General features: G+C 47.6%; 1 protein-coding gene across 7 annotated transcripts in view; it reads right to left on the bottom strand.

Moving 5' to 3' along the window:
• Positions 1-15,400, bottom strand: part of L3MBTL2 (L3MBTL histone methyl-lysine binding protein 2) — a 772,791-nt gene that overhangs the window by 195,593 nt on the left and 561,798 nt on the right. For 6 of the 7 annotated variants that reach the window (XM_063940374.1, XM_063940377.1, XM_063940379.1 and 3 more), the window contains one exon: positions 203-434. The exons of the other annotated variant lie outside the window; for it this stretch is intronic. In XM_063940374.1, the coding sequence (XP_063796444.1) occupies positions 203-434 (232 nt within the window). The remainder of the gene's footprint in view (positions 1-202; positions 435-15,400) is intronic. 7 annotated transcript variants of the gene reach the window in all.

Genomic DNA, 15,400 nt, shown 5'->3' with positions numbered 1-15,400 from the left:
ATTGATAGCTTTATTATTGGGCATCTTCGGCAACACAAACTGTAAAATCACAAACACATTAATTTCTTTTGAAGATTGCGGATTCAATTGATAAATGAAATGATTAAGACATAATTCTGTTCTTGTACGCCACAGAAACTGGGTCAAATTTGTCATTCAAAAAGCTATAACAAAGTTGTAACAAAATAGGCATACCATATACCTGAAGATTTGATTTTGTGCCCAACCCTACGTGACCAGCCTATTGGATGAATGAATGGGCTATTCATATGGCACCAAAAGTCATCAGTACTCTCTCCATCTTCATATAAGAGTCTCAACCTTCCTCCAATTACTGTATCAACCACAGCTATCCGCATGCGAGATATGTGTAGCTTATCTACAGTTTCCAACCGCATACACTGCACGAATGGACACTTCAAGTTCTCAGCCAACTAAAGGCAGAAAAGAAATAAAAGAAAAGCAGAGAAAAGTGGATTATCGTACTTACTGTTGAATCCTTTTTTCAAAGTCCATCTTGGGGACACAGGATCATGGGATTGCTTGAGGGATCTGTAGGAGCTGGCACTTAATTAGACTAGTATGATAATTGTGATTTTAACAGAGTAGCTCCTCCCCTCTGATCTCCTCCCTTCTGCAACCCGTGGTTTTCAGTACAAGTTTAAAAATTAGTCCTAAACCAAGGGTGAACCGCCTAGTGTAACTTAGAAAATCACTACAACCAACCCACAAACAAAAAATTAAGGGGGTAATTCAGATCTAATCGCAGCAGCAAATTTGTTAGCTAATGCACAAAACCATGTGCGCTGCAGGGGAAGCAGACATAACATGTGCAGAGAGTTCTCTTTTATCCAATCTGGTGGACACTGGACTATAGGATGTTCAAAAGCCACCCCTAGGCATACATGTCTACTCTCCCAGAATGGGCTGGAGGCTCCCGAACATCGAGTGCCAGCAGTCAGGGGCTAATTGGATAGCCCAGGGGGAATCCAGTAACCGCTGTAATTTACTGTGGTTAATTGGATATACCCCTTAGCCTTCCAAATAACTGGGATTATCAACACACACCACAGTGTCCAGCCACACAGAAAACATAAGCAAACAGTGCAAGTATTTATCAGAAGTTGCTCCAAAAAACAATATTGAGAAGCCAGAATGCAAATGGGTTCTGAACACCACAGGCAGCCACCAAATCAAAGGCAAAGCCAAAACAGCTTGACCCAATCCAGACTACAGCCTCAAGGACAAAAAAAGCAAAAAGAAAATGGACTTTAAGCCGATCACTGTGAAGACCAAACCAAGGCATCAGGAAACAAAACTAGACATTTGTGCAGAATAAGCACCATGAGAAGATGTCAGGGAGTGCAAAAAGATTTGGGCCTGAAACAGCACGCACACCTAGGAAGAGAAAATGAACCAAGGAAGACTTGGACCCACCTTGAGCCATTAAGGTTTTTATGAAGCAACAAAAGGCAGTCAGACACATTAACTCCCTTTTAAAAATGTGGAGAGAAAAAACACAAACCTTAGGAAAGAGACATTCAAGTTCTGTATGCCCCTAATACACCTATGGAGGTAACATGTAGAGCAGCAAAGACTCCCGTTCCAGAAGCACACATGTGAAACAGGCTCAGTACCAAGACAATGTAGAAAGCAGCTGAGATTCTGACTGCAGAATTAGAAAACTTGGCCACGATGGACATATCTGGCTAGTGCTAGTCCACATAGTGTGACCCAGAACACAGTAATAACAACTAACCCGTGTTATCAAGTAATCAAGGTTACTGTAGGGCAAACCCAGTCTCCTCAGAAACCAGCCCAGAGACTGAACAAGGAGAATGGATATCCAGAAGGACAGCTAAAAATCCCTATATCTGAAGAGAAGCCTCAGAAAACCAACCACTATATGCAGAGCTTAGCCTACTGTGGAATACAACAACAAAAAACAAGATCATAAAGCAGAACAAGTTTGCAGAAGAGCTGCAGGATGCACGTCTGTGACATGGCCCAACAGAGAAATGGACGCTGGAAATGACTTAGACTCTCTGTCCACACGCAATGCTAAATAAAAACAACTGAAAACCCAGATGGAAAAGACGTTCCTGGGCCCTCATATCAGTACCCATGGGCTCAGCGGAACCACACCACAAAAAAAAAAAAAGAGGTGAAGCCAAGCAAGCTAGTAGTCCTTAAAAAAAAACTAAAAAACTTGTAGCTTACCATTTGTCAGCTTCCCAAAGGGGACCGTTTTCCTGATCCACGCTGCTACCAATTTTGATCTGCTAATTAGGAAGTAAATCTCCACAGTGAACTAGGTGCAGTGTAAGGCTCACCACTGTGGACCCCAAACCACTGAAAGGATTAAAGTCATTGAAAAATATGAAAATTAAGAAGTGGCAGACTTAGGCGAAGACACTGGGAGGAAATGACAAGCACAGTATCCAACCTGGGTCTGGGAAAATTATTTAAAACATTCATATCCCAGGAACAATGGTCACCTAAAGACAACAAGAGCAGACAATCCGGACTACCTCCCCAGGATGCAGACATGGCTCATGCAACAGGAAGACAGACCACCATGAAAAAAACAGCCTTTGCTTGTCTACTGAAGCCCCAAATTTAGTGCTGGCCATAGCCGCAGAACCTGCATAGGTATTGGGAATGTATCGGGTTCCTGGTGCTTGGGATGATGGAAGTCAAAATATCAACACCGGCATCCTGAAGCTCAGGATCCCGACAACAAGGTGGTAAGAACATTAGCCCTAATCTCCAAACCCCCTAACCCTTACCTACAGCCTGAACTTAATCGCACTCGTGACTAAATTTTTCGTAGTGCAAATGCATGTGCGTATTTTCGCACGCGTGAATCATAGGCAATGTAGCAAACACATCATGGTTTGAATAAGCCTGGCTGTATCTGTATGAAAAAAACAGACCCATCATTAAAATGAACGGCACAAACTTCAGGGCACTTGAACCCAGGGTGCCTGTTACAGCTAGGCCCATTGTCGAAAATACACTTGGACAGACCCAGATAGACCTGAAGACAGCCACTAAATGCTGTTACTACGAATAGTGGTTTTGAAGCCTCAGCCGAGAAGGGAAAAAAACACACATTGTTGGCACCCCCAACTGTGGGGTTGAAACCTCAACCGTCCAGCTACAATTTCATCTACTGTATAGGCAAAAGAGACTGTCCAAACAGTGTGGCATACCTACTGCCACCCTAGAAAAACACCACTAGGGAATAGTGATGAGCGGGTTCGGTTCCTCGGGATCCGAACCCCCCCGAACTTCACCCATTTTTGCACGGTTCCGAGCAGACTCGGATCCTCCCGCCTTGCTCGGTTAACCCGAGCACGCCCGAAGGTCATCATCCCGCTGTCAGATTCTCGCGAGATTCGTATTCTATATAAGGAGCCGCGCGTCGCCGCCATTTTTCACTCATGCATTGGAGATGATAGTGAGAGGACGTGGCTGGCGTTGTCTCAGTTTCTCTGTTCAGTGTGCTGCAAATATCTGTGCTCAGTGTGCTGCAAATATCTGTGCTCAGTGTGCTGCAAATATCTGTGCTCAATGTGCTGCAAATATCTGTGCTCAGTGTGCTGCAAATATCTACGTTCCCTGCCTGAAAAACGCTCCATATCTGTGCTCAGTATGCTTTATTGTGGGGACCACCAGTATTATATAGTAGGAGGACAGTGCAGAGTTTTGCTGACCAGTGACCACCAGTATTATACGTTCTCTGCCTGAAAAACGCTCCATATCTGTGCTGCATTGTAGTATATAGTAGGAGGACAGTGCAGAATTTTGCTGACCAGTGACCACCAGAATTATATCAGTACGGTACAGTAGTCCATTGCTCTTCCTACCTCTGTGTCGTCAAGTATACTATCCATCCATACCTGTGGTGCATTTAAGTTTTTGTGCGCAGTATATATATAGTAGTAGGACAGTGCATAATTTTGCTGACCACCAGTATATAATATATAGCAGTACGGTACAGTAGGCCACTGCTCTACCTACCTCTGTGTCGTCAAGTATACTATCCATCCATACCTGTGGTGCATTTAAGTTTTTGTGCGCAGTATATATATAGTAGTAGGACAGTGCATAATTTTGCTGACCACCAGTATATAATATATAGCAGTACGGTACAGTAGGCCACTGCTCTACCTACCTCTGTGTCGTCAAGTATACTATCCATCCATACCTGTGGTGCATTTAAGTTTTTGTGCGCAGTATATATAGTAGTAGGCCATTGCTATTGATATATTACTGGCATATAATTCCACACATTAAAAAATGGAGAACAAAAATGTGGAGGGTAAAATAGGGAAAGATCAAGATCCACTTCCACCTCGTGCTGAAGCTGCTACCACTAGTCATGGCCGAGACGATGAAATGCCATCAACGTCGTCTGCCAAGGCCGATGCCCAATGTCATAGTAGAGAGCATGTAAAATCCAAAAAACAAAAGTTCAGTAAAATGACCCAAAAATCTAAATTAAAAGCATCTGAGGAGAAGCGTAAACTTGCCAATATGCCATTTACGACACGGAGTGACAAGGAACGGCTGAGGCCCTGGCCTATGTTCATGGCTAGTGGTTCAGATTCACATGAGGATGGAAGCACTCATCCTCTCGCTAGAAAACTGCAGTGCCACTCCTAGATGGGCCAGGTGTTTGTGTCGGCCACTTGGGTCGCTTAGCTTAGTCACACAGCTACTTCATTGCGCCTCTTTTTTTCTTTGCATCATGTGCTGTTTGGGGACAATTTTTTTAATCTGACATCCTGTCTGACACAGCAGTGCCACTCCTAGATGGGCCAGGTGTTTGTGTCGGCCACTTGGGTCGCTTAGCTTAGTCACACATCTACCTCATTGCACCTCTGTTTTTCTTTGCATCATGTGCTGTTTGGGGACTATTTTTTTGAAGTGCCATCCTGTCTGACACTGCAGTACCACTCCTAGATGGGCCAGGTGTTTGTGCCGCCCACTTGGGTCGCTTAGCTTAGTCATCCAGCGACCTTGGTGCAAATTTTAGGACTAAAAATAATATTGTGAGGTGTTCAGAATAGACTGGAAATGAGTGGAAATTATGGTTATTGAGGTTAATAATACTATGGGATCAAAATGACCCCCAAATTCTATGATTTAAGCTGTTTTTGAGGGTTTTTTTAAAAAAAACAACCGAATCCAAAACACACCCGAATCCGACAAAAAATTTTCAGGGAGGTTTTGCCAAAACGCGTCCGAATCCAAAACACGGCCGCAGAACCGAATCCAAAACCAAAACAAGCATGGTGGATAGCTACCCAGATCAGCTGGACAAATTCCCCACTAGTACTGGCTATTGTGGATGCCGAGAAGGCACCCCCGGTGAGTATGTAAAGACATTAATTAGTTTAATCTAACATGTGCCCAACAGGTTGTCTGCGATGAAGGAAGAAAGGGAAATCCACAATCAGAAACAGTTTGTTACAACGTGAGAGACAGTATATCCTGTAAACAAAACAAAAAGTCACTCAGTAAAGTAATATGTAAAGGCTACACCCTACAGGGGAATAGCATAGATTCAAAAGCTAGACTGTCTACAGCAAGTGCACACTAGCGAACCCAACGTAGAAGAAAGGACCAGTGATGACACCAGTCGATACAGGTGTGACACAAGTCAAGTTCTGACCCTGTTAAGAATGCAAAAAATCACACCAGACCAGGGTGACTACAATGAATCTCTGTCAGGAATAAAAGCCAGACTGCAACGTTGAGAACAGTAGTAATGATGCTACAACAGGTGAACCAGTTGAACCCTCATGCAGTTTAGAGGAAAACCTTGAACAAATATGGCATAGCAGACCAATAACTCGAAGAATGCAGGGTGGGTGCATACATTATGTTATACAGAACACTAGTGATGATCCTCCAAAAGAACCCTGGGTACAATGCCATAGCAGATCAACTGGATATCAGGCACAGGACCTCAGTAAATTAACTGGCTGTGTGGCCTAAACTGAAGGGGTGTGGCCTCTGCGGGATTCCTGGAGACATTACCCCAGGGGCAGCTGGTCTGAGATGCTGGCCTGCTCCCAGAGACCAGAGCCTGCAGTGTCTCTATGACAGGAGCTGGGTGCTGCAGGAGAATGTTATACTTTCACTGTAGAGAAGCTGGCATTTTGGTGTCACCCCCTCCAAGGGTGACACCTGGGTGGGGGCCGCAACCCCCCTTCTGACACCACTGCTGCTGGTGCAGCATACACTCTGTATAGCCATAACACCAGCAGTATGAGTAGAGTACAAGATAGATTGTAAGCTTGCGAGCAGGGCCCTCCTACCTCTATGACTGTTTGTTTTTACACAGTTTTGTCTTCTAATTGTGTCCAGTTATAAAGCACAACGGAATTTGATGCGCTATATATGAAACAGTTAATAAATATGTATACAGATGCCACGCCCCTGTTTTAGCTGCACAATAGTAGGGCCTTAAAGATACAGACTGGAACCCATGAAAATGTAACAGAAGAATCCATCCATGATAACCCCCTAACAGTAAATGAGGGAGCATAGCTTCCATGTCTGCAAGAAAGCTGCGCTTGCACACACGCAAGCAGCTGCCGATAAAACAACCACCTACACTGAAGTCAGAGTAAGGTTATGTTGAGGATGGGGGTGTATCAGAAACAGCAGGGGGAAAAATAGGATTTTAATACCTACCGGTAAATCCTTTTCTCCTAGTCCGTAGAGGATGCTGGGGACTCCAAAAGGACCATGGGGTATAGACGGGATCCGCAGGAGACATGGGCACACTATAAAGACTTTGACTGGGTGTGAACTGGCTCCTTTCCTCTATGCCCCTCCTCCAGACCTCAGTTATAAGAATTGTGCCCAGGGGAGACGGACATTTCGTGGAAAGGATTTCTGTTAAACTAAGGCGAGAGACATACCAGCTCACACCACAAACACACCATACAACTGGATTAGCAGGAATACCAGATAACAGTATAAACTAACAACAGCAACAAGCTGAATATACCTGATACACAAACCTCGTGTAACCGAAAATAACCAGTATCAATACAACTGCAAGGAACAGTCCGCACTGGGATGGGCACCCAGCATCCTCTACGGACTAAGAGAAAATAAGAATTTACTCACCGGTAATTCTATTTCTCGTAGTCCGTAGTGGATGCTGGGACTCCGTAAGGACCATGGGGAATAGCGGCTCCGCAGGAGACTGGGCACAACTAAAAGAAAGCTTTAGACTACTGGTGTGCACTGGCTCCTCCCACTATGACCCTCCTCCAGACTTCAGTTAGGATACTGTGCCCGGAAGAGCTGACACAATAAGGAAGGATTTTGAATCCCGGGTAAGACTCATACCAGCCACACCAATCACACCGTATAACTCGTGATACAATACCCAGTTAACAGTATGATAACAACTGAGCCTCTCAACAGATGGCTCAACAATAACCCTTTAGTTAAACAATAACTATATACAAGTATTGCAGACAATCCGCACTTGGGATGGGCGCCCAGCATCCACTACGGACTACGAGAAATAGAATTACCGGTGAGTAAATTCTTATTTTCTCTGACGTCCTAAGTGGATGCTGGGACTCCGTAAGGACCATGGGGATTATACCAAAAGCTCCCAAACGGGCGGGAGAGTGCGGATGACTCTGCAGCACCGAATGGGCAAACTCTAGGTCCTCCTCAGCCAGGGTGTCAAACTTGTAGAATTTAGCAAATGTGTTTGACCCCGACCAAGTAGATGCTCGGCAAAGTTGTAGAGCCGAGACCCCTCGGGCAGCCGCCCAAGAAGAGCCCACCTTCCTCGTGGAATGGGCTTTTACTGATTTAGGATGCGGCAGTCCAGCCGCAGAATGTGCAAGCTGAATCGTACTACAGATCCAGCGAGCAATAGTCTGCTTTGAAGCAGGTGCACCCAACTTGTTGGGCGCATACAGGATAAATAGCGAGTCAATCTTTCTGACTCCAGCTGTCCTGGAAACATAAATTTTCAGGGCCCTGACTACGTCCAACAACTTGGAAGCCTCCAAGTCTTTAGTAGCCGCAGGCACCACGATAGGTTGGTTCAGATGAAAAGCTGATACCACCTTAGGGAGAAATTGGGGACGAGTCCTCAATTCTGCCCTATCCATATGGAAAATCAGATAAGGGCTTTTACATGACAAAGCCGCCAATTCTGATACACGCCTGGCCGAAGCCAAGGCCAACAACATGACCACTTTCCACGTGAGATATTTCAATTCCACGGTCTTAAGTGGCTCAAACCAATGTGACTTTAGGAAATCCAACACCACGTTGAGATCCCAAGGTGCCACTGGAGGCACAAAAGGGGGCTGAATATGCAGCACTCCCTTAACAAAAGTATGAACTTCAGGTAGTGAAGCCAGTTCTCTCTGGAAGAAAATCGATAGAGCCGAAATCTGGACCTTAATGGAACCCAATTTTAGGCCCATAGTCACCCCTGACTGTAGAAAGTGCAGGAAACGGCCCAGCTGAAATTCTTCCGTTGGGGCCTTCCTGGCCTCACACCACGCAACATATTTACGCCATATGCGGTGATAATGGTTTGCGGTTACTTCTTTCCTAGCTTTAATCAGCGTAGGAATGACTTCCTCCGGAATGCCCTTTTCCTTCAGGATCCGGTGTTCAACCGCCATGCCGTCAAACGCAGCCGCGGTAAGTCTTGGAACAGACAGGGCCCCTGCTGCAGCAGGTCCTGTCTGAGTGGCAGAGGCCATGGGTCCTCTGAGATCATTTCTTGAAGTTCCGGGTACCAAGCTCTTCTTGGCCAATCCGGAACAATGAGTATAGTTCTTACTCCTCTTCTCCTTATTATCCTCAGTACCTTTGGTATGAGAGGAAGAGGAGGGAACACATAAACCGACCGGTACACCCACGGTGTCACTAGAGCGTCCACAGCTATCGCCTGCAGGTCTCTTGACCTGGCGCAATACTTTTCTAGCTTTTTGTTGAGGCAGGACGCCATCATGTCCACCTGTGGCCTTTCCCAACGGTTTACAATCATTTGGAAGACTTCTGGATGAAGTCCCCACTCTCCCGGGTGGAGGTCGTGCCTGCTGAGGAAGTCTGCTTCCCAGTTGTCCACTCCCGGAATGAACACTGCTGACAGTGCTAACACGTGATTTTCCGCCCATCGGAGAATCCTTGTGGCTTCTGCCATCGCCGTCCTGCTTCTCGTGCCGCCCTGTCGGTTTACATGGGCGACCGCCGTGATGTTGTCTGACTGGATCAGTACCGGCTGGTTTTGAAGCAGGGGTTTTGCCTGACTTAGGGCACTGTAAATGGCCCTTAGTTCCAGAATATTTATGTGCAGGGAAGTCTCCTGACTTGACCATAGTCCTTGGAAGTTTCTTCCCTGTGTGACTGCCCCCCAGCCTCGAAGGCTGGTATCCGTGGTCACCAGGACCCAGTCCTGTATGCCGAATCTGCGGCCCTCTTGAAGATGAGCACTCTGCAGCCACCACAGCAGAGACACCCTTGTCCTTGGAGACAGGGTAATCAGCCGATGCATCTGAAGATGCGATCCGGACCACTTGTCCAACAGGTCCCACTGAAAGGTTCTTGCATGGAACCTGCCGAATGGAATTGCTTCGTAGGAAGCTACCATCTTACCCAGGATCCGCGTGCAGTGATGCACCGACACCTGTTTTGGTTTTAGGAGGCCTCTGACTAGAGATGACAGCTCCTTGGCCTTCTCCTCCGGGAGAAACACTTTTTTCTGTTCTGTGTCCAGAACCATTCCCAGGAACAGTAGACGTGTCGTAGGGACCAACTGTGACTTTGGAATATTTAGAATCCAGCCGTGCTGTTGTAGCACCTCCCGAGATAGTGCTACCCCGACCAACAACTGCTCCCTGGACCTCGCCTTTATCAGGAGATCGTCCAAGTACGGGATAATTAAAACTCCCTTCTTTCGAAGGAGTATCATCATTTCGGCCATTACCTTGGTAAAGACCCTCGGAGCCGTGGATAGACCGAACGGCAACGTCTGGAATTGGTAATGACAATCCTGTACCACAAATCTGAGGTACTCCTGGTGAGGATGGTAAATGGGGACATGCAGGTAAGCATCCTTGATGTCCAGTGATACCATGTAATCCCCCTCGTCCAGGCTTGCAATAACCGCCCTGAGCGATTCCATCTTGAACTTGAATTTTTTTATATATGTGTTCAAGGATTTCAAATTTAAAATGGGTCTCACCGAACCGTCCGGTTTCGGTACCACAAACATTGTGGAATAGTAACCCCGTCCTTGTTGAAGTAGGGGCACCTTTACTATCACCTGTTGTGAATACAGCTTGTGAATTGCCTGTAACACTGCCTCCCTGCCTGAGGGAGTGGTTGGTAAGGCAGATTTGAGGAAACGGCGGGGGGGAGATGTCTCGAATTCCAGCTTGTACCCCTGAGATACTACTTGAAAGATCCAGGGATCCACCCGTGAGCGAGCCCACTGATTGCTGAAATATTTGAGACGGGCCCCCACCGAACCTGGCTCCGCCTGTGGAGCCCCAGCGTCATGCTGTGGACTTAGAGGAAGCGGGGGAGGACTTTTGCTCCTGGGAACTGGCTGTATGCTGCAGCTTTTTCCCTCTACCTCTGCCTCTGGGCAGAAAGGACGCGCCCTTAACCCGCTTGCCCCTATTGGGCCGAAAGGACTGTACCTGATAATACGGTGCTTTCTTTGGCTGTGAGGGAACATGGGGTAAAAATGTAGACTTCCCAGCTGTTGCTGTGGAAACGAGGTCCGAGAGACCATCCCCGAACAACTCCTCACCCTTATAAGGCAGAACTTCCATGTGCCTTTTAGAATCTGCATCTCCTGTCCACTGCCGAGTCCATAACCCTCTCCTGGCAGAAATGGACATTGCACTAATTTTAGATGCCAGCCGGCAAATATCCCTCTGTGCATCCCTCATATATAAAAGTGCGTCTTTAATATGCTCTACGGTTAGCAATATAGTGTCCCTGTCTAGGGTATCAATATTTTCCGACAGGGAATCTGACCACGCAGCTGCAGCACTGCACATCCATGCTGAAGCAATAGCTGGTCTCAGTATAACACCCGTGTGTGTATATATAGACTTCAGGATAGCCTCCTGCTTTCTATCAGCAGATTCCTTCAGGGCGGCCGTATCCGGAGACGGTAATGCCACCTTCTTTGACAAGCGTGTGAGCGCTTTATCCACCCTAGGGGATGTTTCCCAACGTGCCCTATCCTCTGGCGGGAAAGGGTACGCCATTAGTAACCTCTTAGAAATTACCAGTTTCTTATCAGGGGAAGCCCACGCTTCTTCACACACTTCATTTAACTCCTCAGATGGAGGAAAAGCTACTGGTAGTTTTTTCTCTCCAAACATAATACCCTTTTTTGTGGTACCGGGGGTAACATCAGAAATGTGCAACACATTTTTCATTGCCTCAATCATGTAACGTGTGGCCCTACTGGAAGTTACATTAGTCTCATCGTCGTCGACACTGGAGTCAGTATCCGTGTCGACATCTGTGTCTGCCATCTGAGGTAGCGGGCGTTTTAGAGCCCCTGATGGCTTTTGAGACGCCTGGGCAGGCACAGGCTGAGATGCCGGCTGTCCCACATTTGGTATGTCGTCAAACCTTTTATGCAAGGAGTCGACACTGTCGCGTAATTCCTTCCACAGCACCATCCACTCAGGTGTCGACCCCGCAGGGGGTGACATCACATTTATCGGCATCTGCTCCGCCTCCACAGAAGCCTCCTCATCAAACATGTCGACACAGCCATACCGACACACCGCATACACACAGGGAATGCTCTGACAGAGGACAGGAACCCACAAAGCCCTTTGGGGAGACAGAGAGAGAGTATGCCAGCACACACCAGAGCGCTATATAACACAGGGATCCCACTATAAATGAGTGTTTTCCCTTATAGCTGCTTATTTTATATATACTGCGCCTAAATTTAGTGCCCCCCCTCTCTTTTTTACCCTTATGTAGCTTGACAACTGCAGGGGAGAGCCAGGGAGCGTCCTTCCAGCGGAGCTGTGAGGGAAAAATGGCGCCAATGTGCTGAGGGAGATGACCCCGCCCCTTTTCCGGCGGACTTCTCCAGCTTTTTCTGGAATTCTGGCAGGGGTATTTTTACACCTATATAGCCTTCCTGACTATATATGGTGTAGATTTGCCAGCCAAGGTGTCTTATATTGCCCTCAGGGCGCCCCCCCCCCCCCAGCGCCCTGCACCCATCAGTGACCGGAGTGTGAGGTGTGCATGAGGAGCAATGGCGCACAGCTGCAGTGCTGTGCGCTACCTTGTTGAAGACAGAAGTCCTCTGCCGCCGATTTTCAGGAACACTTCTTGCTTCTGGCTCTGTAAGGGGGCCGGCGGCGCGGCTCCGGGACCGAACAGCGAGGTCGGGTCCTGTGGTCGATCCCTCTGGAGCTAATGGTGTCCAGTAGCCTAAGAAGCCCAAGCTACCACCAGTTAGGTAGGTTCGCTTCTTCTCCCCTTAGTCCCTTGTTGCAGTGAGTCTGTTGCCAGCAGATCTCACTGTAAAATAAAAAACCTAAAATATACTTTCTTTCTAGGAGCTCAGGAGAGCCCCTAGTGTGCATCCAGCTCAGCCGGGCACAAGATTCTAACTGAAGTCTGGAGGAGGGTCATAGTGGGAGGAGCCAGTGCACACCAGTAGTCTAAAGCTTTCTTTTAGTTGTGCCCAGTCTCCTGCGGAGCCGCTATTCCCCATGGTCCTTACGGAGTCCCAGCATCCACTTAGGACGTCAGCGAAAAGGATTTACCGGTAGGTATTAAAATCCTATTTTCTCTTACGTCCTAGAGGATGCTGGGGACTCCAAAAGGACCATGGGGTCTAAACCCAAGAAGAGCCCACCTTCCTGGTAGAATGGGCCTTTACTGAGTTCGGCAACTGCAGCCCAGCCGAAGAATGAGCGTGCTGAATCGTATTACAAATCCAGCGTGCAATAGTCTGCTTGGAAGCAGGATTTCCAATCTTGTTGGAAGCATACAGGACAAACAGAGCCTCCGTTTTCCTAATAAGAGCCGTTCTGGCGACATCAATTTTCAAAGCTCTTACAACATCAAGAGATTTTGGGACTGCCACAGCATCCGTAGCCACAGGTACCACAATAGGTTGATTTATGTGAAACGAAGAAACCACCTTCGGCAGAAATTGTTGACGAGTCCTCAATTCCGCTCTATCCACATGAAAAATCAAATATGGGCTCTTGTGAGACAAAGCCGCCAATTCAGACACTCGTCTGGCAGACGCCAAAGCCAAAAGCATGACCACTTTCCAAGTGAGAAACTTTAACTCAACCTTACGCAAAGGTTCAAACCAGTGAGACATAAGAAACTGCAATACCACTTCAAGATCCCACGGTGCCACGGGTGGCACAAATGGAGGATGGATATGCAGCACTACCTTCACGAAAGTCTGAACCTCAGGAAGGACAGCCAATTCTGTTTGAAAGAAAATAAAGCCGAAATCTGCACTTTGATGGAATCCAATTTCAGGCCTGCATCCACGCCTGCCTGCAAAAAGTGGAGGAAACGACCCAAATGAAACTCTTCCGCAGGAGCTGCTTTGGTTTCACACCACGACACTTACTTTCTCCAAATACGGTGATAATGTTTTGCCGTGACCTCCTTCCTACCCGTAAGGAGAGTGGGGATGACCTCCCCGGGAATACCTTTCCGAGCTAGGATTTGGTGTTCAACTTCCACGCCGTCAAACGCAGCCGCGGTAAGTCTGGAAACACGCAGGGCCCCTGCAATAACAGGTCCTCTCTTAGAGGAAGCGGCCAAGGATCTTCTAGTAGTAATTCCTGAAGATCCGGATACCAGGCCCTCCGTGGCCAATCTGGAACGACGAGTATTGCCTGAACCCTTGTTTGCCTTATGATCCTCAACACCTTTGGAATGAGAGGAAGAGGAGGTAACACATACACTGACTGAAACACCAACGGAGTTACCAGGGCATCCACTGCACTGGCTTGGGGGTCCCTTGACCTGGAACAATACTTCGGAAGCTTCTTGTTGAGGTGAGACGCCATCATGTCTATCTGAGGAATTCCCCAACGCCTTGTCACTTCTGCAAATACCTCTTGATGAAGAGCCCACTCTCCTGGATGGAGATCGTGTCTGCTGAGGAAGTCTGCTTCCCAGTTGTCCACGCCCGGGAGGAAGACTGCTGACAGAGCGCTCACGTGCTGTTCCGCCCAGCTGAGAATTCTTGTGGCCTCCGCCATTGCCGACCTGCTCCTTGTTCCGCCTTGGTGGTTTACGTATGCCCCCGCTGTTATGTTGTCCGACTGGATCAGGACAGGGAGACCCTGAAGAAGGTTCTTCACTTGCAGGAGGTCATTGTAAATGTCTCTTAACTCGAGAACATTTATGTGGAGACAAGATTCCTGGCTTGACCATTTTCCCTGGAAATTTCTTCCTTGCGTGACTGTGCCCCAGCCTCGGAGACTTGCATCTGTGGTCAGCAGGACCCAGTCCTGGATTCCAAATCGGCGTCCCTCTAGAAGGTGAGAACCTTGCAGCCACCACAGGAGAGAAATCCTGGCCCTGGAAGATAGACTTATTTTCCGATGCATGTGCAGGTGAGACCCGGACCATTTGTTCAGCAGATCCCACTGAAACACCCGGGCATGAAACCTGCCAAACGGAATGGCTTCGTAAGCCGCAACCATCTTCCCTAGCACTCGAGTGCATTGATGAATTGACACTCTTGTCGGTCTCAGAAGCTCTTTGACCATGGTCTGTATTTCCAGAGCTTTGTCCGCCGGAAGAAACACTCTCTGTAGCTCCGTGTCTAGGATCATGTCCAGGAAGGGCAGCCGAGTTGTCGGGATCAACTGAGACTTTGGCAAATTTAGAATCCAACCGTGATGACGCAGAACCGACAAGGAGAGTTCCACATTTCTTAGCAACTGTTCCTTTGATCTCGCCTTTATCAGGAGATCGTCCAAGTATGGAATAATTGTGACCCCTTGCTTGCGAAGGAGTACCATCATTTCCGCCATTACCTTGGTGAAACCCTCAGGGCCGTGGAAAGCCCAAACGGCAACGTCTGAAATTGGTAATGACAATCCTGCACCGCAAATCTCAGGAAGGCCTGATGAGGAGGATATATCGGGACGTGTAAGTAGGCATCCTTTATGTTGACTGACGCCATAAAATCCCCCCCTTCTAGACTGGAGATCACAGCTCGAAGAGATTCCATCTTGAACTTGAAAATTTTCAAGTATGGATTGAGGGATTTTAGGTTCAGAATCGGTCTAACCGAGCCGTCTGGCTTCGGTGCAACAAAGAGGCTCGAATAGAACTCTTCCCCCCGTTGGGACGG

The sequence above is a fragment of the Pseudophryne corroboree genome, chromosome 9 (assembly GCF_028390025.1).
Source record: "Pseudophryne corroboree isolate aPseCor3 chromosome 9, aPseCor3.hap2, whole genome shotgun sequence".
NCBI lineage: Eukaryota > Metazoa > Chordata > Amphibia > Anura > Myobatrachidae > Pseudophryne > Pseudophryne corroboree.
This window is presented reverse-complemented; position numbering and strand designations above follow the sequence as displayed.